The 27,768-nt window shown below is 37.5% G+C and overlaps 1 protein-coding gene across 2 annotated transcripts in view; it reads right to left on the reverse strand.

The window, feature by feature from the left end:
• Positions 1–204: 204 nt before the first annotated feature.
• Positions 205–27,768, reverse strand: part of KATNAL1 (katanin catalytic subunit A1 like 1) — a 79,027-nt gene continuing 51,463 nt past the window's right edge. Inside the window, exons 5-12 of one of the 2 annotated variants that reach the window (XM_036746927.1) lie at positions 22,422–22,549; positions 21,893–21,998; positions 17,857–18,015; positions 16,550–16,676; positions 15,361–15,495; positions 6,592–6,718; positions 4,116–4,277; positions 3,029–3,976 (exon numbers count right to left, since the gene is read on the reverse strand). In XM_036746927.1, coding sequence (XP_036602822.1) covers positions 3,922–3,976; positions 4,116–4,277; positions 6,592–6,718; positions 15,361–15,495; positions 16,550–16,676; positions 17,857–18,015; positions 21,893–21,998; positions 22,422–22,549 — 999 coding nt within the window. In that variant the 3' untranslated portion in view covers positions 3,029–3,921. Of the gene's footprint in view, positions 4,278–6,591; positions 6,719–15,360; positions 15,496–16,549; positions 16,677–17,856; positions 18,016–21,892; positions 21,999–22,421; positions 22,550–27,768 lie in introns of both variants that reach the window. The other variant, XM_036746928.1, reaches the window with a different exon arrangement.

Consider the following 27,768-nt stretch of genomic DNA (forward strand, 5'->3'; position numbering starts at 1 on the left):
TCTTTTTACTCTAAGAGATTCTTGTCTGTGGCTTTCCATAAATTCTCCATGAAGAATCTATCACATATGCTAGAGGTTTTCCTATAGTTTTTCAAAACCTTATTTATAACAATGCAGTGTTCAGCCCTTCTCTCATTTCTGCGACATGACTGGCTCACCTCCCTTTTCAGTATGAGTACTTAATAGTGTCTTTTTCACCAAGCCTCATACATGTTAGTGTTGGTAATGTGCTGCAATCCATTTATATCTTTTCATTGACCCTTGCTCACCAGTAATTTTTATTCTTCTGAAGTCATAAGGTTTTATGCCTTATCGCCACACGGCATTATTGTATGAATACTAGCATTTTAAAAATGAGCTTTTGTAGCAGTGGGCAGCTTGGCATCACTAAGCATTGCAAACTTTCTCTATGTGATCCAGCCCAATCTGTTCTCCTTTCAGGTCTGGGCCTACCTTTGAGCTATCAAAACATATGACCAAGAGGAACAACCTGTGCTCCTTACTCACTCTGTTTATCTGGAGTGGATAGAGTAAATACAGATCTCCCTGAGAAGGTCCTATTGTGACCCAGGGCTCCACGCAATCAGCACGACGTCAGCTCCAAAGAGGAAGATGCAGAGAACCTCTCCAATAAAAGGCACAATCTCTTTTATGGGAACCTGTACAGGATTCACTCCATGCTGCCTTTTGTGTGCATCTGGCTCCCTATTTTGTGCCTCACTTGACACTGATACTTAGCACATCAGCAAACAAAGTTATCTTTGTGACCACATCTGATGTGGAATTTTATACGATCTTAACATACATAAATAAATTCATTTGAGGAGGCCTTTTAAGATTGTACTTGCTCGAAATTTTGCTCAGAAGTAAAAATTTTTACAATTAATATGCAACTAACACCATGGGATTTTACATTTCCTACATCTGAGTCAATTTTGTTAACTGGGAAGATATAGTCGACTATGGAAAATGTCTGCAAAATAGCTTTCCTCTTCCTCTCTCATGTTCTCATCAAGAGAATGCTCAATTCATGCACAGACCATTCTAAAAGAATTCACAGAGATAAAAGAGTAGGCATATTGGTAGTTATAGATGTCTTCCCTTCAATGTGGTAACAGCATGTTGTTTTTCCATTCTTTTGGCATTTTTCCCCTTTTGAGATATCTTAATATCCTGTAAATTGATTCTTTAGTGTTTTCAATACTATGCTATCATAGCACAAATTTATTCTCTATGTACTTGGTCAGGTTAACCTGCTCTTCCCAACTTTATCTTAGTTCCAATGCTACTAACATAATATATGAGGCACTAAGGTGGCAGAATCCAAACGCTTTTTAAATGATCTCTTTGGCATAGCTGGGTATAATGTCATGCTTCCTGTGGGCTCCTTTCCCCTCTCAAGTGATTTTTGGAATATTTTGAAGTGATACTTGTAATCTTCCATCATCATCTCCGTAGTGTTTTACAAACAGGCTCATATGCTAAAATGGTGTTGCCTTTAGATGCCATTCCCCCCAACTTAGCAAAGAGATCAAGTGTTTCCTGGCTGAAATATTTCTGGGTTCTTTTGTTTTTCTTATTATAGTGATGACTTTGTATCAGTTAATCTTCTGCAATAAATGGTGACAGAGAAAAGTCTTAGTTTTTACCACTGCCCTTTTCATTTTCAGGCAACAGTTTGTTTAAACAGCTCAGGTTGGAGCTACTAGGATTGTATTTGTACCTTTTCATCCTTATCATTTTTCTAATTGGTTATTGATTTTGACCTTTCCTTTAACTAGCTGTTATTATTGTTGCTTCACAGACAAGTGATTCTGAAGTGACTGACAACTAGGCATTTTCTTTCTGTTAAGAGATAGTCAATTTTATTTTTTCTAGGTTGTTTGGTGTTCATCATGTCTGTCATATTACAACTGTCTTCTTCAAAAGGATATTCATGAAGAAGAAACACAAGGCTTCTGATAAGTTATAGATTGTTGGTCTCTTTCATTTCTTGAGTCTGAATCATATGTTCCAGCACTTTTAATCATCTTCTCTTAATCCACTTTTGCACAGAAGTTACCAAGAATCAAGAGAGACACTAACTTAATGTGGAGAATCTTGTCAAGTCCTTTATGAAATTTCTCTATTACTTCATGGTGGTCTGCTTGCTTATATTTATTATGAGTATTATAAGATGAAAAGCCCAAGTATTTCATAAAATTACATTTCTTATTACCTTTGGGCACAAGACAAAGCCAAATCTGTCAACTCCCTTGCAGAACTATCCAAGAGAACGTAAAGTTCCTCTTGCATTTAGATGTGACTTCTTTCTGCCAGTGAGAATGTCAATATGGATGTGGTTCCATTCTTCCAGGGTCTAACAACTGCCTTGTCATTAGACAAGGACTGCAGATTAAAACAACTGTTGAGTAAAATGATTATGTGTAAACAGTCTAAGAACTATGTGATTCTTGGCACTCTCTTCCCCCTTTGCGTTAATCTGACTAGACAGGCAGAATGGAGCCACACAGGCTTGACAGTCATTTTGTATGTCAACCTGCTCCATGGTTCATCATGGCCAAACAATTCTTATCTCCACCTAGCTGGGGTGGCCTTTGACAGCAGGTCAAGCCTCTTACTGGGACCATACCTGAAGCCTTTCCAGCTTGAAACAAATTTCCAGAGCCTGCGCTCTGCCATCACCTCTACACCTTGATGATTTGAGTAGGGCTAGCATCCAAAAAAAAAAGTCAAAGTCAGCATAGTGTAGTGAAGAGCCAACAAAAGAGTCAGTAAGACCTGGGTTCAAGTTCTGCCTCTTAAACATAACAGCTCTGTGACCCTAGGAAAGGAACTTAACCTCTCAGTGACTCCAGGCACCTTTCTAACTATAAATTGCAAAACGATTGCAGATCTGCACTGGAAGAGGGAATTTCCTCACTAGGAGTTCTCTACACCAATAAAAACACAGGTTTTGATTGTTATCTTTTCCTTCCCCCCCCAACCCCACAAAAAAAAAAAAAACAACAACTCACATTAATACAGAGCATTAAGGCTGAACAAAGCACAAAGAACCCTTTGAGGTAGGTAGCCACAAATGTGCGTGGAAAATTCATGAAAATGATGGAATAGTCTGGACTGCCAATTAAAATCTAACATCAGAATTCAAACAATGGTGGAAGCGAAGAAAATGAAGAATGCATTTGTCTGAATACAATGAAAGAAGTGGAAGTAAAAATAAATCTAGATATTAAGAATAACTGTATATTATGTTTGGAGGATCCAAAATTTCCTTCATACCCTTTTCATATTCAATTTGATAAGCATTGGCAAGAAAAGTAGGAACATGAAAATGTACTCTTAATTTGATGATTCAAAGAACAGGGTGTGGAAAGATATTTCTAACTAAAGCCCTAAAGCAGACCTAAAAAATAGTTATATTGTTCTGGCAGGGACAGCCAACAAAGCTATACTCTGATACTTACAAGCTTTGAGAAAAAGTGGAAGCCTACAGTGGAAAGACAACAGAGATGGAGATTGAAACTCACTGCTTCCATCAAAAACTGACTCAGAAACTTCTTTCAGCAACAAAATCAGGACTTCCTACCTTGATACACATTTCCAGTTTTAAAAGCTAACTCATTAGATTAGTTCCCTATGTACTTTTAATGTAGTAAAGAGAAATGCCTAAGCTCCATGAGGCACAGAGAAGCAAATTAGACAGAAAGTTCCCTCTACATTAAGTGCAAACAGTTTTCTTCCAAAGGAAGACAAAATACTTCGTTAGTTCTTTCACCTCCTCGGCCTCCTTGACAAACTGACCAGCAATCTGAAAGTCAAGGAGTAAAATCTGGGAGCACCTGCCCATGGCCCAACCACGCCAGAAGATCTCACTTTCTCCGGAGATTCTTCTTTTCCTTCAACCACATCTTCTATTCTTCACAGTCTGTGTTTTTTGCCTTTGAATGAAAAGATGTTGAAAGAGGAATCTCCCCTATGAAAAATTCAAATCTTTTAAAAGATTTCTAGTAATTTCTTTTGCATTTTACAAACAAAATATAAGCCTCAACAGAACAAAGAGAAAACAATATTAAAATTAAGCAGACCCAAATTCAAGCATCCACTTTTCATACTTCTCTAGGTCTGCAGCAGACACAGACTTAGAGATTTTCTTCAGCGCCAACTCAAAATCCCCTTTGGTAACAGGCATCTGCAGCTCTTCCTTAGAAAGGGCTCGTATCTCTTCTGGGCTTAAGCCATGGATGCGCCGTCTCATTGCCATTAGAGAAGCATCCCTGGAGAGACATAAAAATACATCAAAACAACTGCTGCATGTGGTAAAAACAAAATGAATGATTGTGCTAAAAGAACATTCAAGAAAGTGCCTGTTTTATAAGGCTAAGGAGTATTTTCTACCTAAGTAGCATGATGGGGGTTCACAATAACAATAATAATAATGATGATGATGATGATATTAGGAAGGTACAGTGAGAAGCAGAGGATGTAGTGGGAAGAGAACTGAATTTGGCCCTGAAGAGCCAAGACTCAGCTATGACATCTGGCACTATCTACCTGTGTGAGGTTGGGAAGTCGCTTCATCTCTCAGGCTTGGTTCCCTATACGATAAGGATGCTGAACCAGGTAACTGCTATCCTTTCCAACTCAAAATTTATGATTTAATCTGGGAAGTCCTTCTAACTCTAAATCCTATGACCTTAAAGTAATAACCATGGCATAATGGATAGAGGACTAGTCTGCATGCCAGAAGAGGTGGGTTCAAGTCCTGACCCTGACTCATTCTGGCTGTGTGACCTTAGGGACATCATCTGGCCTCTCAGTGTCCATGCAACCCTCCAGGATTGAGCTGCAGAGAAGGTGCCAACCTGCATTGGTAGAGAGAGTATCGAAATCACAGGTCCAGGGGATGATCCTTATACCCTAATTTTATGTAACTATGCAGTTGAAAAAACAATTTATATAATGCTCCCTCTTTTGTTCCTCACAACACTCCAGTGAGGCAGTTCATATAAACAGGATCTTCACTAATGGAAGAAGAAACTAAGGTTCAGAGAGATTAGTCACTTGCCCTGGATCACATAGGCAGCAGGCTCAAAGAGATCAAGGCATCAAGTACTCAAACCCAGGGGCTCCTCTGTCTCTAATGCTCTTCCCACACTGCCTTAACTATGGAACATCTTCCAGATCAGCAAAAGAAAAATGTGATGAAAGTAACCCAAAGTTCACGCTGGATGGCCTTACTTTCTAACTAGCTGCTCTAGAGGGCAGGAATATTAAGAAATACTCCCTTCCTCCCACTCTGATCTAAAATTTGAATGATCCATATCTAAAGGACACTGAAATTATGGGATTCAAAAAGTACTTGTCTATGGCTTAACTTAACCAGAAGGGGTAAAGCCAGATCCCTCTTTATTTGGAACATAAATCCAACCAGAAAAAAAACAAAGCACTCTCCAACCTTATGGATGTCCTCATGGCAGAATCTCTAGATTGTGATATCACTCTAAGGCAGGCCCAATCATATCCCTGAACTGGCTGCTCATAGAGAAGGTTATTCTAGTCACCAAGCCCTATGGACTAAGAAGGAGTATCCAAAAGGTTCACAATGGATATTCTGAGGAGAACAAAAACTAGACCTGGCAATAATTGGCTGCAGGGAGAGAGAAAAAAACAGGCATCCTCGAGGTGGAAAGTAAGAGCACTGATTGGGAGGAAAGACCTTCACCAAATTTAAACAGATGCCAAAAAAATCCTTGGCAACAGTATTTCAGAAGCATTTATCTGTACTACACCTCTACCAGGGGACTATAGAAATGGAGCCAGAAGCAACCCAAGAGGCAGATGAAGAAACTGAGGTCAATTGAGGTGAAGTAATTTGCCCAAGATCACCCAGGTAAGCAAGCGTGTTAAGTGGGTCTTGGACACACATCTTCTTGTCTCCAGTCCAGGGCTCCATGCTGCCATCCAAACATCTGTATTTTAATGCCACAATATGCATACAAAGTAATGGTTGTATTGTTATTGAAATCAATTTAGGCACATGATTTAAAGTTGGTTTTTTTAACTAACAGGAAAGCCCTTATTACCACTGATTGATACAAAATGATTCAGAGATCTTTATGTCACTTAAAACAACAGGAAGCCTATAGAAAAAAATAAACTCATAAAACAAAACTTCTGTTCATTTGTTTCAAAGTGCTATGTCAGCCTTAATTTCCTCACTTGGGGTTCATTTAGCCATTAAAATTATTACATGACATCATTTAAGTGTCAGCGGGTAAAGTGTAAGTGACCAAACTGTAGCAAACGATGGATTAGCATGCAGCCCCTCAGAGCCGGAGTTCACTCTGTCACTACGAAGCCCAGAAGCTCCAGCAGGCAGGAAGCCATATAGCTACCAGAGGAATATTCTAATTATAGACAATGACATTAAGGTGTAAACAACTGATACAAACAAGGTCTTCATCTGAAAACAGTATCATGACATTATATTGATAATTATATTTAATGCATAGGCAAACTTTTTTTACTTTAGATTTTCTAGATTTTAAAAAATTATTGCTATGGTGTTTTTTTTAATTAAAGAAATACCTGCAAACATTCGTTATGTCAGCCCCAGAATAGCCTTCAATCTTCTCTGCTATCTCTTCTAACTGAATGTCAGGATCTAATTCAACTTCACGAAGATTGATCTTAAGTAGCTCTGCTCTGCCTTTTGCTGAAAGAAAATTTCTAGTTAGAGATTTTATAGACCTTTTCACTCTGGTGCTATCACAATCACAGACCAAACCCTGGGAAAAGAAAAAAGGAAGTGCGGTGCAGTGCTGAGAACAATCAGTTCTGTGGCTCTGACTCACTACATCATGACTCAGGAACCCTTACTCACTGCTTTGGCTTCTGCATCTGAAATGGGGGTACCACTTGACACCTAACTACACATAGGCGCAGAGTTCTAATAACAGTGCCTGACCCCAGGGGAGCACTTAGCTAATTGTTGGTGGTTGCTTGATTCATGGGCAATACATGGGGTACCTGTAAGTTATCAATTAATCAATAAACATTTGTCAAATGTCTACTATGTATCAGGCATTATGCTAGGCACTGACGAAAAGAGTCAAGAGACAGACCCTACCCTCAAGGAGCTTATAATTTAATGGGGCAGATAGCATATGAACAAAAACATACAAAGCAAACTATATATAGGATAAATAGGAAATATGAACAGAAAGGCATTGGAATGAAGAGAGGCTGGTGAAGACTTCCTGTAGGAGATATTTCAATTGAGACTTAAAGGAAGCCAAAGACATCAATAGTGAGAGCAGGGGCGGGGGGGGAGGGGGGCAGCATTCCAGGCATAGGGGACAGGCAGAAAAATGCCTGGAGCTGAGGGATGGAGTATCTCCTTTGCGGAACAGCCAGGAGGCCAATGTCACTGGATTGAAGAGTATTCGTTGGGGAATACATTATAAGAAGACTAGAAAGTGGGGAGGGGGCTAGGTTATAAAGGTTCTGCTTTGAAAACCAAGCAAAGAGGATTGTGTATTTACTCCTAGAGGCAATAGGGAGCCACTAGAGATTACTGAGTAGCAGGGTCACATGATAAGACCTGAGTTTTAGGAAAACCACTTTCGTAGATGAATGGAGGATGAATTAGAGTGGGGAAGGGCTTGAGGCAGGCACACCCACCGGCAGGCTACTTCAATAGTCCAAGTGTGAGGTGATGAGGACCCGCGCTAGAGTGGTGGCAATGTCAGAGGAGAGAAGGAGACATATTCAGGAGATGTTACAAAGGTGAAACTGACAAGTCTTGGCAACAGACTGAATGAGGGTGGGGACTGGCCCCAACAATAAAAGGGAAGTTAGGAGCCAGAGAAAGTTTAGGGGGGAAAATCATGAGTTCTGTTTTGGGTATACTGAGTTGAGGATGTCTAGTGGACACCCAGTTTGAGATGTCTGAAAAACAGCTGGAATTGCAAGACTGCAAGTCAGCAGAAAGACTGGGATAGGAAAGGTTTTGATTAGAGAATCATCAGCATAGAGATGGTAATTAGACCCACGGGAGCTGATGAGATCAGCAAATGAAGTAGCACAGAGAAAGAAGAGAAGAGAGCCCAGGACAGAACTCTGAGGCACACCTATGGTTAGAGGGTGTGATCTGGAAGAGGATCTAGCAAAAGAAACAGAAGGAGCAGATAGGTAGATAGGTAGGGGGAGAATCAGGAAACAATAGTATCTGAAAAACCTAAGAAAAGAGAATATGGAGGAGAGAGTTATTAACAGTGTCAAAAGGACCACAAGATCACTGGTAACTTTGGAGAGAGAAGTTTTGGGGGAGTGATAAATAGGAAGCCAGACTGTAAGGAGTGAAGAGAGTAGAAGGAGAGAGAGGGAGAAGAGAAATGAAGGCACCTATTGTAGAGGGGCGGAAGATATATAGGATGATGGTTAGCAGGGATGGAAAGATCAAGTGTGAATTTTTTGAAGATGAGAGAGAAATGGGCAGGTTTCTAGGCAATAGGAAATGAGGTGGAACAGGATCACTTGAACGGGTTAACCCTGGAGGAAGGCCAATGCATCATGTGGAACAGGTGAAAGAGAAAATAATAGCAAAAGATGTCTGAGTGACAGAAGATGAGGAAGAGGGGAAGATAGGGAGCTCAAGATGAATAGCCTCAATGTGAGGAAGCACAGGTTTAAAGGAAACTATTTAGTTTGGGGATTTATTTTGAAAGAACTTTCAAACTACTTTATAAAAAGGTAAATCTTAGTAAAAATAAGAAATGCTACTTAAGACTTTTGGAGAGAAATGAAAATAATTAGTCTTTACTAAAAAACAATTTTACAAAACCAGGCAATATGAAATTCTTTATTCAGTTCTCATTCTTCTTAATATATCTACAGTATGTAATACTATTGACCACTCCTTCCTCTCTTAGCTTTCGTGACACTGCTCTCCCTTGGTTCTCCTAACCCCCTAACTGTGAGTGTCCCCCAAAGTTCTGTCTTAGGACCTCTTCTTTCTCTACTCTTTTTCTCTCTGATCTATTATTTTATTCATGTAAATTCTCCCTCCACTGATGAAAATCATGACCTCTATGCTGTGACTGATGGCTGTATGAGTTGCCATGGCCAAAAAAAATCATCACTTGGCAGCTAACCTTTTGGTGATAAGCTTCTCAGAGTTCAGTCTGGACCCTAGATGAGACACACATAGTTCATCAACAGGACTTATCAAACACTTTCTATTTAATAGGATCTAAAAAGTTCTATTTCTTTGTTCCCAAAAGACTTGGGAATCTGAGTTCCCTCTTTTGTACCATTTACACCAATGAAGATATAGACGAAAGAGTCACAATTAACGGGGATTTATTAAGTATTTACTATGGGCCAGTTACTCTGTTAAGCCGTGGGCATATAAAAAAGGGCAAAAATAGTCTCTCTTCTCCAAAAGCTCACATACTACTGGGGGAGGCAAGACCTAAATAAGTAGCTACAAATAAGATACATACAGAGTAGGTGGAAAGCAACCTGAAAGGGAAGGCTCTGGTGGAGGAGGAAAGGCCAGCTGCAGAGGGTGGAGCTAAACGTTACCTTCATGTCACACTGAGGCACTGGAGCAGGCCTTTAGAAGAGGCATAATGTCAGACATTTAGTTCTCATTCTATCACATGTTGGAAATTTAACAGGAGAAACAATTCTGCTTCATGTGTATTTGTGGCCTGGCCATTGCTTCTGCAGGTACTATAGTCACAACTACTGAAGACCCAGACAACAAAGTCCTTGCCACCAAAATCTTTGGCACTGCCACACTGGTCAACATCAGAAACTTATATGATTTTGTCAGTGGAAATGATAGTTTAAAAGATGCATTATCATCTGCTTTGATGCCATGGCCATAGGCCCCTAGGGCTTTCCCATCTGAATTGAAATTTTCTGTTGCCTCCCACACTGGAACAGGAGCTCTGCGAGGGCAGGGCCTGCCTCTGTTTTAATGCTGGCATCCCCAGGGCTGAGCACAACACCTTGCACATACCAAGAGTTTAATAAATGCTTTTTCATTCATTCAATCAATATTTCTTTTTTTTCTAGAAAACAGCAACACAGGTGGATTAAAATTAAGTTTCCTAGGGAAGAAGATTCGGAAGCCTGTGTCTCTGTAGCAATAGAAGTGCATAAAGAAGTTGCCCTCCTTGTGGTATTGCCACGGTCACAGGGCACAGCAGCAGAGCACTCCACAAATTTCACACTTGTAGCCTTCTTTCTCATGATAATTAAGATACAAATATAAAACTATTTCCCAAAATAAAATGTGATCTTGAAAGTATTTTTAAATTCCTAGTTTTCCAAGTTTTCCCATTACCACATCACCCACTTTAAAATTAATTTCACAAACACATGAAATGCCTAACATATTCAATACTGTGCTACCTGCAGGGAACACAGAGATGAAACAAGGGACCTTGTCTTCAAGAAACTCACAATGTAATGGGGGAGGCGATGAGACACACACTTAGCATTGTGGTACATGTAAGAAGGGTCCAAATAAATACCATGAGAAATCTGAGGGTTAATTACTTTTGTAAAAGCTATATTAGGTCCAGAAGTGCTATCTCAGTAAACAGCTCTATCCAAGCAGTTCAAAGCACTCTGCATTTTATTTTATGCCTGGAAGCTGAGGGGTATGTAGTTGGGTGATTATAAAATTATGTATCTAGTTGAATATAACAACAGGATTTACTTAAGTTGAGTCTACTGGGCTATAGAGAAGTTTCGAGAAAAGCACTATTTCCTTTCTACATTAATTCATTCAAAGGTTCAAATATTTAACTAGGATTCTAAGGCATTTAATTTGTACTCATGGTTCTATCAATGATTTTTGGGAGACTGCAAGTAGGAAACCTATCACTCTTATACAAATGTATTAAGGGTATTTAATAAATTCACAGGTGTGTGCTATTTAGTTTAAACATTTAGTTCATGTTTAAAGGCTCTACAAATATAATGATGATTCACATTGAGCTATTTCAATTATAAAGACACAAAATTTTAATTAACCTATATGCTTATTGATCATTGGTATTCATGCAGCATCAATGAATTAATCCATCAACAAATGTTAAGCCTGTGCTATTATATACAGGTCTACTTGACACTGTAAGGGAATACACAGGCAACTCCAAGGATCCTGCCCTCAAGAAGTTTACAGTTAGGAAGACAAAATTAACGTATAAGAATAAAGGAGTGGGGGAAGCAGTGCTAAACATATGGCGCCAATGGTGCAACAGGAATTCAAAAGAAATTACAGTATCACTGAGCAAATTTAGGTTTCAGGAAGAAGAAAAGACTTAAACTGAGCTTTGAACTAAGTTAAGTAGACAGGTAGAGAGAGAATATTCCAAGCAACGGCATGGGAAAAAGATATGGAGGCAGGAATGCACCTAGTGTGTAGGAGAGCTAGGGAAAGTTAAGAGGGGGTACAGGTTGAGGAGTCATGGAAAATGCAGGCATATATGGGTAAGGTGAGACCAGATCATGCAGAATCTTGAATGCAATGCAAAGGAGTTTAGATTTGATGCAATAAGAAATAAAACCAATAAAAATGTTAATGCAAGAGGAACTCAGTATTTTAGGAAGGTCTGTGTTTAGGCTGGGCAGAGGGGATAAGAAGAGGTAAAACCCTTGTAATCAAGCAGGTCAAACAGGAGCCTGATGCAGCTAACCAAGTGTGAGGTAATGAAGGCCTAGATTAAGTTAGTATCAGTGAGAACAGAGAGGAAAAACCAAGTCATCTTAACTTGCAAAGTTAGACTACTGAAAATTAAAGGTTCATTTTACTCCTGTGTTCAGTATTTTGACTTCTGTTGACCTTTCTTTCTACCATACTTGAATTTTCTCTTTTCTTCTGGAAATTTTCATTAATTTCTCTGGGTAAAATGACATTCTCCACATGCTCCTTCTTGTTTTTCTGGTTCCTTCCATATTTCAGTCCTGACTTTTATCAAATAACACTGTTCTCTTCTTTCAGCCTCCCTTTTTTTATGGTCCCCTTTCCTATAAGATCACCTCCTGGTCTCTCTCCATCTTTTCCTTTCTAACAACTTTTCTTCCATGTACTACCTTCTCTTTTAGCTCTCTCCTCTACAGAATCATAAAATCTCAGGGTTGTAAGGTATCTGAGAGGCCACCGAGTCCAATAAGATCCTGAACAATGTCCTAAAATGCCTGACAAGTGTTCCCCTAATATTTGGTGGAAGACCTCCACTGAAGGAGCCCAGTACACATGTGTGAAGCTCTAGTCTAAGCATCAATCCCCAATTTGCCTCTGTACCTTCTACCTACTACAAGTAGTTCTTCCTCCCAGGAACAAGCAGAGAAGACTAATTCTTCTTATAAATGACAGCACTTCAGTCACTTGAAGACAGCTATCATCTACCTCCTGAGCCTTCTCTTCAACAATATATCCCTAATATATCTTCATGGTGCATGTGCTCAAGGTCTTTCATAATCCTGGTTACTGTCCTCTGGATTCTGTCCGGACTACCAGTGTTCCTCCTAAAATGTGATACCCAACCAAGACTACTGCTCCAGATGTAGTCTAACCACAATAGGATAGGACTATTGCCTTTCTAGTACTACACGCTCTCTAGGTAGCCTAGGAGTGCATTCACTTTCTTGGCTGTACCCACTAAAACATCCAAAACCTTTTAAGATATACTGCTGCCTAATTATGCCTCCCCCATCTTGTATTTATTGTCATATTGGGGATTTTTTTAATCCAAGTGCAAAACTTTTACATTTATTCTCATTAAATTTCATCTTTTTTATTTGATCCAATGCTGCAGCATCTCCAGATCTTTCTGGATACAGACTCTGTCCACCAGAGTGTTAGCAATCCCTTTCCAACTTTTTCATCTGCAAATCTGATTAACATATCCCCTTTGCCTTTATCTATGTCACTGATAAAACTATCAATCAGCACAAGGCCAAACATAAGTCTCAGGAACTCTCCCTTACATACCACCTTACAAAATGACAGCAAACTATTCATGACTGTTGGATTTGGCATTCAAACAGTTCTGAATACAACTAATCATTTTTTTCAGAAAAACATTTGATACTTTATCAAGTAAATTGATCAAATTCAGGTAAACTACAGTATTTCCCTGATCTACTAAATTACTAAACCTGTCAAAGAGGGAAATAATATTATTCTATCATGACCTATTTTTAATGAAACTAATTTGGTTCCTGGTGATCACTGCTTCCTTTTCAGGATGTTCATTAACATTTAAGGAAGGATACTTATTAGGTAGAGAGTATTCAGGTAAGGGCAACCAAAATGATGAAGAGCTTCAAGTTCATCCCTCATGAAGGCAGGTGAAGGGCGTAGGGACGTTTAGTTGAGAGAAGAAAAGACTCAGGAGCAGGGAGAAGTCTTTAGGTATATTAAGAGTTGTTACACAGAAGAGGGACTGGACAATCTTCTCTGTGACCCTCAAAAGTCCCTAGACCACACTTTGACAACCACTGTTTTAGGAGAAGATTTTTCAAACATTTTCCAAATGAAATTCTCGAGTCTGTATAGTTCTAAGCTATACTGCTTCAAATCTTTGTGATCAACTAAAATGAAAGTCAGGTACTCTGTCTAAGTACATACATGCATACAAAGATACCTGTTGGTCAACTAAATGTCAGGCAGTTAACAAGCATATATTAAGCCCTATTAGATGCCAGTCACTGTACTAAGTGATGCAGATACAAAGAAGAGATGCCCCAAACCACCAAAACCAACCCCAAAATGGTCCCTGCTCTCAAGTAACTGACTGTCTAATAGTAACTAATTTCTTTCTTTGTTTCCAAAAGGGCTGGAAATCTAAGTTCCGTCCTTTGTATGCTTAGGCAGTACCTGTTTCTTTCCTAGCATCTAAAATTTTCTTAGCTGTTCATGAAATTGCTGGCACCAACTATATTCCAATGATATTTTCTCTTCCAGTTGCTTTTTAGTTTTACCACTACAATGAAATGAAGTTTCAAATTCTAAAAGTATGGATTTTTCCAGGTAGATTTTTTTTCTAAATCGAATCTTAACTTTCCTACTAGGAACCACTGCAACAGTTTTAAAATCACAATAATAACAATAATAATAGATGCATTTATATAGCAATTTAAGGTTTGCAAAGCAGTTTAGAAATATTTCATTTTATCTTCAACAACCCTCAGCGGTAGATACTATTATTATCCCCATTTTACAGGTGAGAACATTGAGGCAAATGGGTTAAATGTCTTGTCCAGGGTCACACAAGCTCATAGATGTTTAAGACTAGATTTGACCTCAGGCCTTCCTGACTCCAGGTCTACTCTCTGTCCACTGTGCCAACTAGCTGTCTCTACTAGAAATAAACTTCTTCCAAATATGTAAAACAAAAGTAAACCAATCAAATTTTGTTGCAAATGTTCTAAAATACAGCCAGCAAGTGAGAAACTCCTTTTGTGAGGCACACAATTAAGCAGTGTGGTATGCAGCTCTAGTTCTGATCACTAGATGAATGTGAACAAGCAAATCTTGCCTCAGACACTTCCTAATGCATGACCCTGTACAAGTCACTTACCTTCTCCCAGCCTCAATTTCCTCCTCTGCAAAACGGATATAAAAATAGCACCTACTTCATATGGTTTTCTGAGGATCAAATAAGACAACATGTGAAGTGTTTCAAACTTTAAATAGCTCTATGAATGCTAGGCTATAATAACTACTGTGTTACCTTCAGAGATCAAAGAATGAGTTAGGTATGATACTACTTAAAGAGACAAAGCCACACAAACTTCAAATGTCATGGATAACAAAGTTAAGGAGATTGATGAACTAGAAAACAGGAAAGATGGTATAATGAGTATATCTTCAAGTCAGAAAGGAATGAGTTCTGTCCTAAAGTTGTAATAAAATTAAGTAAATAGGATATTATAATAATTAAATTTCAAAACTCAAGAACTGAGATGAATATTTCATCATATGCATGATGAAACTACATTTTCCACAACAGCATATTTCAGAAAACATTACAAGAAAAATGTATAATTATCACTCTAATGAAGTTCAAAGAAAGGACTAAATATTAAATGTGAAATTCCTTGCCAAGCGTATTACTATCATAACTGTCCTAAAATGTGAGAATTCACTTAAAAATATCCAGAACAGTAGGTTCCACCTACAGCACATTAACATAGTAAAGTTATATAGATTTTTTTTCAAAGGACTAACATTAGAAATGAAGAAAGATAATTAAAGAGATGCTATAAAATAACAAAGCTGCAAGAACTAACATAGAAAGTTCAAAGCATAGTAAAAGATTGGAATCATACCAGTTGGTAGAGGTATATAAATTCTTTTTTCTAATCTCCTTCGCAAAGCTTCATCAATGTCCCACGGGAAGTTGGTGGCAGCCAACACCATAACCATTTTAGAAGGGTCATCATTTTCTAGAGCTCCTCCAACCCCTACGGCATTTTTTTTTCAAAAGAAAGTTTTTAAAATTTTAGTAACCTAACAAAAAATAAAACAGTATATTTTATTCTGTTCTTTATCATTTGTATTGTAAAATACACTAGGACAGGACTCCATTACATGTAGAACAGAAGCAGGACTACGGCTTACAACAGTTACTGATGCAAAGAGGCAACTTACTACCTAAGACTCATACTGGAAGATAAAATGAAGTATCATTTATATCTTCTCCACAGTAACTGTTACCCAGAAGAAAAGAGAACGATAGGCAAGGGAGATGTTCTAAAAGTTTCTAATTTTTCTTCTTTCTTTTCTTTTTTTCCCCCAGGAAGTCCTTTAAATTTCTTAATGACTACTAAAACCTTAAAATATTAAAAATGAACCTAGCAATTATTCATTAATTGAACCATCATGTCATTTTCTGGCAAGGTTAAACTAATTGCATGTGTATGGTGCTTGATTTTCCTGAATGAGATTTTTTAACAAAACACCTTTAGTACAAACAATACTTCCCAGAAAATGTACAATCAAAACTCAAAATAACTATGTTAAGCTTCTACTTTCCTGGAAACTACAAAGAGTCCAATAGTATAATAGGGTTTTTTAATTCACCACTCAACAATTCACCTGCCCAATAAAAGACTAAATCAATTTACAGCTGGTGATTTTTTTTTAAATTAAAAAAACTTGCAATGTGGTTTGGGCTCTACCACTGCACCATCTGCTACCAACATGAAACATGCCAGGGCAAAAGAGAAAGCAGCTGTATTGATTTTCAAGAAAAATATATTCTGCATCTCTGCTTCCTTCAACATCTGAACAAGGAGGAAATAGTAAGCTTTCTGTGGACAAATCTTCTGTATACTTTTTTTTTTTGCCTTATAGTGCAAAAGACACAGAGGATATATAAATAGTACTTGCTTGTATAATTATTTACCAATGCTCTTTGGATAATATTTCAACAAAAGAATAAAAATAAAAGCTGTCTTCAACATAAAATCTAAAAAGAAAGCATCTTAGACTTAAGAAAGTACTTAAATCAATTACCATCCATCTGAACGAGGAGTTCAGACTTGACTCTTCGACTTGCCTCATGTTCATCAGAAGTGCCTCTGCGGCTACAGATGGAATCAATCTCATCAATGAAGATTGTTGTAGGAGCATAAAATCTAGCCTTTGAAAAAATAGTTTTCAAATTGTTGTAGAAAGAAGAGATGAAACATTTTAGAAAAGCTAAAAATTGAAGGGAGGCAGGAAAGGTTCAGAAACAGTTATTTCATAGCCCTTTAGTCCCTTGAGAAGATGGACTAGATATACTCCCTAATGTAATGTTTTTATTGTCATACTGCATTGTGTGCACTATACTGGGAAATGACAATTTCTGAAATTAAAGTTATGTTGTAAACCTTTAAAATAAAATATAATTTACTTCTAAAAGGTGTTTTTCAAATCTTTTGTTAGCTAAAAAGTCAATGTTATAAATTTTTCTTTGGTTTTATGAATTTAGAAAAATTATTTTTCTGATCATGGAAAAGAATTCCACATTTAAAGCTGAAAGGGACCTTCGAGGTCATCAAGTTCAATCCCTTCATTTTACAAATTAGAAAACTGAAGACCATAGCGTTATTCAGTAACTTGTCCAGGATCACAAAACTAATAAGAATCTGAGGCAGGATTTAAACCCAGGTTGTGATGACTTCAAGTGCAGCTCCTCATGCACTAAACCAGGCTGCCTCTCCAACAACAGCATCCCTAAAGCAGCAGAGGCAAAAAATGTTAGTCGTCCATGTACTGGACGAATAACAAGAGCTCTTCTCTAGCCTGCACTGGATGAGAGAGCAGGGAAAAGAGCGCTTGTCTTTAGAGTCCAAAGCCTACTCCCACCATCACTCCCTGGGCATAAACCGGTACTCTCTGAGTCCCAGTTTCTTCAGCTATAAAAGAGAGAGTATACCTACCCTAGCTCCCTCACGTTGTTGTTGTTGTTGTTGTGAACATCGAAAGGCATAGGAGAAGTAAAGCATTTTTTAAACTGTGAAATGTTTTGTACCTATGTATACAGAGTGGTGGTTGGGTTTTTTATTTGATATCATCAAAAGCTTTCTTTTAAAATGGAATATGAAGGCAAAATGCATTCCTCTCTGCCTCAAATGCAATCATTCTAAGGTTTTAAGAATTATTAAAATATAACTTCATTTGATATGTTTTAAAGTGATTAATATTAATGATTCATCTATGAAGATGCTGGGAGGGACATAAATTTTAGGAAGAATGAAATTAAGTGAAATGAAAAACTGCCTATCATTCTCTGCAATGTAAATGACACAAATGTGAAAATATCACCCTCTACTCACCATTTCAAACAGCAGGCGGACCAACTTCTCAGATTCACCCCTATATTTAGATGTCAGAGTAGAGGAGGAAACATTGAAGAATGTTGTACCACACTCAGTCGCAACAGCTTTTGCGAGCATAGTTTTACCAGTGCCAGGGGGTCCAACCATTAACACACCCTAAAATTCCACAAGAAGTATTACTATTTATCACGCCATAAGATGCTTGATCACAGTACTGCCAAGAGTTAATTTATTTATACAATTTTTCACTAAAAGATTACATTCAATCTTCACAGAATAATAGATACAATGATTGCCATCATTTTATAGAAACGGGATATGAAGAGCTTATAAAATTTCCTCCTGTCACAAAGAGAATGAAAGATAAGGGAGCAAGGGATGCACATCGTGAGGAATCTGCCCATATCTACTAGATTTGGCAGAGAGCATATTTGTACCTTTCGTTCTAGGGGAGTGAAGTGGCTCAGTGGATGGAGTGCCAGGCCTGGAGTCAGGAAGACTCCTCTTCCCAAATTCAAATCTGGCCTCAGACACTTACTAGCTGTGTAACCCTGAGCACGTCGTTTAACCCTGAATCCCTTGGTTTCCTCATCTGTAAAACGAGCAGGAGAAGGAAATGGCAAATCACTCCAGTATCTTTGCCAACAAAACCTCAAACAGACCCACGAAGAGTCAGAAATAACTGAACAACAAAAATAACCTTTTATTCTTGAGTGCGTCTTACGAATGATTATTGTTTAATAATTTAATTAAAATAATCAGACCATTTCAACAGCACATTTCAGAATGATGCACTTTTCACTAATGTTAAGTATCTATCCTTTTTAGAAGAAAACATACTGTCAACAAAAATCTTCATACTACATACAGTTTCTATTAAAATACAAACTCTTTGTGAACTTAAAAGACATCAGCAAGGGAAAATTATGCTGTATTTCAAACACAATCAAATTTAATTTTAATTTGATTACAATATAATATGCTAGCAAATCAGTAACTTACATGAAATACTACTAGCAATTAAAGAGCTATTTGTGATCTCTGCTGCAAACATCATTTTGGTTATTTCTTACCTTTGAAAATTAACAGGCAAAGCTATCTATTGAAACAAAAACACCTGGGAATATCATTGTTTAAAATTTTTGTTTTCTCCAGTCTTTTCAAATGATAGCTTACTGATTCTTTAATTTGATGTTAATATTCTTATTTCTGACACTTCTTTTTATGTGGGATCAGACATATGTTTATTATTAGATTTGATGTGTAAAATTTCAGCGATTTCCAATATGGTATTTATGCCTTTTTTGTTTACCACCTAGTTTCTTTGAATATAGTTTGGATTATATTGGTTAAATTGATCGCTGCTCCAATTCTCGAACATTAGCTAAGGCTTAGAAATAGTAGTTTTCATACAAAGATTTCTTTTACAATGGAGGCAGTATGATTTATTAAATAAGATTTGAAATCAGGAGAAAACTGGTTTCAAACTCCATCTCTGATCTGAACAGTGTGATTCTGGGCAAATAGCCTAGCTTCTCTGAATGTCAGTTTCCTCAATGGTAGATAATACCTAACTCACAAGGCTGTTGGAAGATCAAACAGGATTACAAATTTACAACACTATATGAATGTCAGCTATATTTATACACAAAAGATCAAGAGTTTCCTGATTCTGAATACTAATAATGTACCCTACAGACACAAATAACTAAGGTCATATGCAGTCAGTGCAACAAATACACAATATATATTTCTACAACTCTCCCTTTCCAAATACAGGTTGAGTGAACCTCAAAGGAGAAGAGGTTACTAAGTCATGGTGCCAGAAGAAGAGCCTGAAAATGGCAGTTCCCCACTATTATCAGGGAATTAGGGACATAAATGAAAGCACAACCAATCCTGGAAAGGATGGCCAATGAAGCTGCGTCACTAGGAAGGAGAAGGTCTCAGTGACTGCAAGAAGTTGAAAGGAGTGAAAAAGGAAAAGGTTTAAGATGAAAGCAAGTCTGTTACCTATGGAACAGACACTCCAAAGAAAACAATCGAAGATATGGGTCGATTTAGAGTGTAAGAATGGTGTCTGAACAATGGTAAGTGGAGGCTCCCTGGGGGATGATAAGGGTATGAAGGAGTCCTAGTTTGTTAAGGGATGAATTCAAGTAGGTTGTCATCATCCCCTGAGGTTTAGCCTCATTGTGGTGTCTTCCTAGGGCATCAGGCAGCAGGATATAACTGGAAATCTTAGTAGGGGGTTGGAGAAAGGTACTGGCAAAGTTCAAGAGGCGGAGTAAAAAACAAGTATGGGGGGTACTGGGAGAGAGTACGATGGAATGGTGGACCCAGAACAGGAAAAATATTAGTAAGTTTCCTTCCTTCCCTAGCAAGAACTTCTCTCCTTACCCAGCAGGTCTGGGTGGAGGACAGGTAGAGGTAGAATTACAGGAAATCAAAGAGGGTGCCATGAGGGTTGAAAAACCAGATGAAAGGTTACTCCAAATCACTAATTATAAGAAAAATGTGAAATCAATTTAGAGGTTTCATTTCACATTCAGCAAATTGGATAGGATGACAAAAGACAGGAAGAGTAAATGTTAGAGGGGCTATAGAAAGACAAGAACAGAAATACATTATTGGTGGTACTGAGAATTGGTCCCACCATTCTGGAAAACAATTTGAAATTATGCTTTAAAAAGTGACTAAATTGTTCACAGCCTTTGACTCAGAGATCCCACTGCTAAGCATATCCTTCCTCCAAGGGGATCAAAGACAGAAAGGACTCATGTATACAATAAGATTCATTACATTTGTGGCAACAAAGAACTGGAAATAAAGTAGGTACTGTTTCTGGATAATGGCTAAATAAATTGTAGCACATGAATATAATGAAATATTACTGTAACATAAGAGATTACAAACCTAAAAAACACAAAAAAGCATGGGAAGACATATAAATAATGCACAGTGAAACAATAGAATATGAAAAATCCTAAAAACAATGATTACAAGAATTGAAATGGAAAGAACAAAAACCTTGAAACTGAAGTACGTATACTTATAATAACCAAGCCTGGTCCCAGAAAAAAGATTTAGAAAATGCATCACCCTCCTTTCTTTGCAGTAATAAGACACTAAGGTTGTGGAATCTTGCATATGCTCTTAAATAGTTCATGGGTTGGTTTTACTGAACTTTCTTTTTCAGTTTTTGTTACTAGAAATATTTCACTGGGTAGGGAAAGTGGAGAAAGGTAAGAGAAATATACTTGGAAATGAGGGTGCTATCCTCTGCTATCATCCCTACTCTCACTCAGCTTCAATCACTCCTTCCCTGAGCAAATATGTCTATATCTCTCCATCCTTAAAAAATTCTCATTTGATCCTTTGAGGCCAATCAGTCATTGCCCTATTATATCTTCAATCCCTTTCTGACTAAACTCCTTAAGAAAGCTGTCTACATTAAGTGACTCCACTTCCTTTTCTCTCACTTTCTTCTAAACCAGGGGTTTTTAACCTAGGGTGCATGAGATAGATAGACAGATAGATAGATAGATAGATAGATAGATAGATAGATAGATAATTTTACTTCAATATAAATGGTTTTCTCTATAATCCTACATATTTTATTTTATGCATTTAAATACATTGTGGGAAAGGATGCATAGGCTTTCCTAAGACTTCATGACACAAAACCAGAACTGTTCTGTGCAAAGTTACCAATGATTTCTTAACTGCAAATCAAATGGCCTTCTTTTAGTCCTCAGCCTTCTTGACCTTTCTGTAGCATTTAATACTGTTGATCACCCTCTCCTCTTGGATACTCTCTCCTCTTTGGATTTTCGTAACACTGCTCTCTCTGGCTCTCCTTCTGTTTGACTACTCCTCCTCAGCCTACTTTGATAGCTAGGGAAGGAAGGCAACTTCCTAATATCCTTGACTTTCTGGGCTCACCATTCCACTGTGCTGCCTCCCAGTACCCACAAGATACCCACTAACCACAAGTATCCATGTGAAAAGAGCATTACTTGAATTCTCTCACCTTCCAAGGACGTCTTATCCCTTTGAAAAAGTCAGGCATCCACATTGGGAGAACAACAGCCTCCCTTAGTAATTTTTTTGCTTCTTCTAAATCAGCTATGTCATCCCTTTGGAAAAAATAGAAGAATTTTACACATTTATAAATGTTTTAGTTTTCACAGTTAACACTAACTTTTAGGTGTCCTTTCCCTTTTTGTTACGTGGTTATACACATATAAGCCCATTTTAAAATTCTATTGCCTACACTAATTTTTGGTGGAAGAACAATGAAAATATTCTGTAGCTAAAGTAAAGAAATATTTAAACACTGTCATCAATATCAAAGTAATATTTTACATTGTACTGACTACAGTTATAAGTACTACAAAAAGTACTTATAATGGTACATTCTATTTGTTATGGATGAATTTATAATCTGAAACCTATTAAACTTATAAACATTGTTTCTTACAAATACCAGTCATAGCAAATCATCTATATACAAAATTGGATCTAAGAGCAGAGCTTAAAATAGGTAAAAATCCTTATACCAATGAATGCTAGGATTTCTGGATACTATGTCCCTTTCAAGAGCTTCAACTAGATCTTTATCATATCCAGCACCATCAAACTTTTGAATTTCCCCATCACCTGAACCATCTGGCAGATTCTTCCTTCCCTATGGACACAAATAGACATAAAGAAAAAAATTTAAGTGAAGTCAACAATTAAGAAGTAAATAACCAGGTACACAATACTGAAACATAACTTATTTTGAACTCCATTTCTATCACATTATAACTCATGCTCAACTTCCAAAAGGTCTTGATAAATTAATTCAAGAAAAACAGAAAAACCTGCTCAATATTATTAAGGACTTCTTCAATGTCATATTCTTAGAGGTCATCTGCTTCAAGAGTTAAGAGGTTCCCTCCATCACTCCAGAGGTCTTTAGAAGCCCAGCTCTGACTTTGTTGGAGCACAGGATTTTTATCACCCTCATAACTGTAAAAGAGCTATGAGCATATTCTGTATCAATTTTGTCATGGAGAAGGCTCTCCAAACTTTAAAGAATCAGTTCAAAATATAGGAGCTGGCTGCTGCATGTTGAAGACAGTGACTTTATATCTGCCACACACACCACCATCCCCAGTTTTAAGGGGTCCCCTGAACTTGTCTTTTTGAGTTGCCATATTTTCGAGAAACACTGGACCCAGAGTAAGCAGGAGGACCTGAATGCGTCAAGGTCGAAGCCCCTTTCTCTCCCTGAAGTGACATAATTTGTTATTTCCACCCAAGCTGGACCCCCTGTGTGTCCCTGGGAATCAAGACAGGTGCCAGCCACTATACTGGGAAAGTGCGTGATCAGGGGAAACCCTTGCAGATAAGCAGACCATCACATCTTCATAGTCTAGCAGTTCCCAAGGGAAAAGAATGCTGCTTTTGCCATCTGAATTATTCATGATTTCTCCTCCCCTGCCACCCCTATGTAGGTGGAGATTTCTGTTTTTTGGACTGTGAACTCTTTGCCCTGGCTTAGGGCTGCACATGCATGCTCATTTCTCTTGTAATAAATCTAGTTGCAATGCAATGTCTCATGGATTTCTGATACTGTTTTTGGTTAACACCAGAAAGGGGCTACAAGCCCCTAAAACCAAGGAAATGACCTCAAGATTCAGGGTAAAGTCTTGAGCCATGTCAAAAAGCCACCACACTGTTCCTATGGAATTATGTTGTCAAAATTGCTTTTTCTAAAGTTACCTGTTAAGTAGAAACAAAATGACATACCAAATTCTTTATTCAATAAATGATGGGGTTTTTTAAATTACTATATACCCAATTTTACTGAGCCCCGTAAGATTTAATAGAGTCTAAAAAAGAGTTTAAAAGTATTGTGTTTAATTCCCAGAGACAGCTCAAAATGTGGAACCATTTCAGTAGGCATAACCAAGTGCTTCCCTGTGACTTTACTTCTTTGCTTATTTTCTAATATTAAAAGGAAAGAAAATATTCAAAGGAACTCAACTCCATAAAGTTCCAAATCTTAGCAGAAAAAGAATAGGACAGTGTGAGCCTACTCCACAAACATATCATCTGGGATAAACAACAGGCCTGATCCTAATTGGTGAGAAGGGAATAAACTGCTTCCTTTGGAGAAATACTTTAGCTCTTTTTTCAAGCCACTAGGGTTTGATTTAGTAAATGACCTCTGCCACCACTAAACAGTACCTTGGAGGCTGGAATCCAAAAGTGAGCAATTTTCTGTTTCTCTGAAGCAATGCAACAGAATCAGGTCCAACTTTAGTCACGTTTCTTGTTTCCAAAGGTGACAGACGTCAACAATAACACTGAGTTAAAGACATTTCAGCTATGCCCAAAAGGCAAACTGTGCGTACCCTTTGATCCAGCAATACCACTACGAGGTCTGTATCCCAAAGAGATCATTAAAAAGGGAAGGGGACCCACATGTACAAAAATATTTATAGCACCTCTTTTTTGGTGGCAAAGAATTGGAAATTGAGGGGATATCCATCAATTGGGAAATGGCTGAACAATTTGGGGTATATGAATGTAATGGAGTACTGTTGTGCTCTAAGAAATGAGGAGCAGACAGATTTCAGAAAAACCTGGAAAGCCTGACAAGAACTGATGCTGAGTGAAGTAAGTGAAACCAAGAGAACATTGTGTAGGGTAACTTACAATAACTGTGCAATGATCAACTACGATAGACTTGGCTCTTCTCAGCAATACAACGATCCAAGACAATGCCAGAAGACTCATTACAGAAAACGCTATTCATATCCAGAGAAAGAACTATGGGGTCTGAATGCAGAATGAAGCAGACTATTTTCACTTTTTTGTTGTTTTGGGGGGCTTTTCCCTTTTGTTCTGTTTCTTCTTTTACAACAAGACTAATGGAAATATACTTCCATGATTGTACATGTATTACCTATATCAAATTGCTTGCCATCCTGGGGAAGGTGGAGGGAAGGAAGGGAAGAAGAAAAATTTAGAACTCAAAATCTTATAAAAATGAATACTGAAAACTATTTTTACATGTAATTGAAAAAAAATACTATTTTTAAAAAGGCATTTCAGGTATGCTTGTGTAGCAAATATGTCTAGATGCTATCTGGAATGAGATTTTGTAATAAAGATAATCAGTACAAAGTTATACTACAGAGTCACACTGAGGCAAAGATGCAAAGAATACTCTATAACCACTTAAAAATTCTTTTGGAAAAGGAGCCAATGAAGAATGGCAATAAAAAACTGATACAACTTGAGCTTAGGGATTCCAACTTGTTATAGTACAATAACCTTAGATTTTCAAGAGCTGAATAATGAGAAATATAGTCATAAAGGGAGGAATGGAAGAAAAAGGAAAAACAAGAAGGAAGTAAAGTCAGATAAAGGAGGAGGAAAGGAGAGAAATGGGGGAGAGGTGGCATAGGTAGAAGGGAAGGGGTAAGGGAAAGGAGGAAAGAAACTTGTTTGTCTTTTATTTTGTCTTTTGTTATCAAAATTGATTAGACCTTGTTCTGAGTAGGAAGGCCCCAAGCCCTGTCAAACTTTTCACTATAACTAACTCCTCAGACAGCACTCTTTCATCTTCAAAAAAGGAAACACTATTATCTCAAAACTACAAACCTTTTAGTCAGGTGGACATTCCTTCAAACTCTATTAACATATTTCTTCTCAGCAAATTGTAGCTCAGAGCTCCTCCACTGCATAAGGAGCAAGAACGTTTTAAGAATAACCACTCTACTAATTATAGCTATAATTTCTTTAATCTCCCCAAGAAAACACGTTAAAAATAAAAGATTTTCACAGCATTCAATGTTCTCAGCAGCTTTAAAAGCAGCATGTGAATCAAATTGAATAATTCAATACAGATCCTTTCTTCAAAGTCCATCTCAACACAGCTACCAGCACTTTACAGTAGACAGAATGGTGTTTTGTCAGATGAAATTCCATTTATAAATGGAGTAAAACTGGGCTATGGTTCCACCTACCCTCTTTCTTTCTAACTTGCATTTAAATGACCTGAGTCAGCCATTGGATGACTGGATGGAATACTCTAGCCAAAAACAATGGAACGATAAGCATCCTTCTCTATGCTGATGAATACATACACTTTATCTCAACAGAAGCAGCAACCTGCTGGCTAATTATTGCCAGGAAAATCAACTTACTGTATAGATTCTAATAAAATGAAAATTCTTGTACTTGGCACACATTTGCCAATATTTAAATAGATATTACAAACAATCCTATACAACAGGTCAATTCATTAGGGGTGCATTTTGTCAGTAACTCATTCTGATAGGCAAATTAGGATGCTCCACTGGGGTGGGGTGGGCTGTAGTTGAAGAAGCTTACTGGTAATATATGCCTCTACAATTTTTCAGGGCCATGCTTTCTCTTACATGCTTTATAGGGCAGATCTCTGCAGTCTAATCTGAGTCTTATTTGGAGACTGAGTGCTTGAACAGATTCAAAGCTCTTTATGTACCTGAAGGCACCCCTGCCAGACATCCTACCTGTGGAAGTCAGATGACACTCCATGTAGACTAGAATACAAATCAAATTCCTAAACAATCAGAAGAAAATGTCAACTCTACATCAAGATCTAAAGATATTAATCCTTCTTTTATCAATAACAAAATATATCAATGCTTCAGACACTCAAAGAATTTAACTATGAAATGCAGCATTTACTGAAATCTCTCTTGATACATATTTACCAAAAGCCTAATGGGCATTTTGATGACTTTGCATTGCTATATTAGATTATCAGAAAGCTATAAATCTAGACGTATTACTTTAGTTCTTTGTAGAAAAGGCTCCAATAAAAGTTACCACAGTGGAGGGGGTTCTTAATAGCAAGGTCTGCCTAGCATGAAATACTTAACATCCTTCTCCTGCCCCTTTTAAAAAAAGAATACCTCTCTTTCCTTTATAAAAAAAAACCCTCCATAGTAAACGTTTTTGACATTAACAACAAAAAATTACCTACAGAGAAATAGAGAAAACTGTTTGCTTTGTACTTTTCCCACAATTGTTGCTGCTAGTTGTGTGCCTCTTTAGTTCAGCTCTTGCCCAACAGATATATCAATTAGGTTTTATTTTCATTTCTCTTCCCTTGCCCACCTCACCCAACCCTCTTTAGTATTTTTGTTTTTGTTTTTCGTTTGGTTCTTTTTGGTTTTATGTTTTTGTTTTTCATTTGGTTCTTTTTGGTTTTATGTTTTTGTTTTTTGTTTTTTCCTCTGGTGATTGTGTGTTTGGGTCCTTTCTTGTGTGATCAGATTGATGGTTGACTTGTAAGGGTGTTTGTTACATACAATATAAGCATTGTGACCACCAATAAACCTCAATGGTTTCTACTGGAAAAAAAGAAGAAAAGAAAAGGCTCCACTAAGTTTAATGTTATACCTTGGACTTTTCTAGAGGGTCAATACAAGAAATGTCTATGTGAAGAATGTTTTCTCTATGTTCTACAAAGCTATAGTTGAAAACACTGTACGTTATGTTAGCTGTTACTCCTCATATGAGGATCCTCAAAATAAATTCCTCCTAGAATTCAAATGTTGGAATATAAGTTTGTATTGCCAGCTGAACCTGTATGCTTCCCTTTATCTGGTAATGAAGACTTTATAATTCAATATGGTTTCATTTTTGCCTTAGCTACCAAAACACTTAAAGCAAAAATCAGGGACCAACTGCAAGAACTAACATAACCCACGTTACCAGTACATTTCTCTGCTCCCTTTATTGGATTTCGGTTCTAGTGTTATTTTTAAATGTCTTGTTTTACATATTCTTTAATATAGCTAAAACACATGGTCATTTAATGGCAAGAAAGTGAGACCTGCTATCAGAGGCCCTAGGCAG

The sequence above is a fragment of the Trichosurus vulpecula genome, chromosome 2 (assembly GCF_011100635.1).
Source record: "Trichosurus vulpecula isolate mTriVul1 chromosome 2, mTriVul1.pri, whole genome shotgun sequence".
Taxonomy (NCBI): Eukaryota; Metazoa; Chordata; class Mammalia; order Diprotodontia; family Phalangeridae; genus Trichosurus; species Trichosurus vulpecula.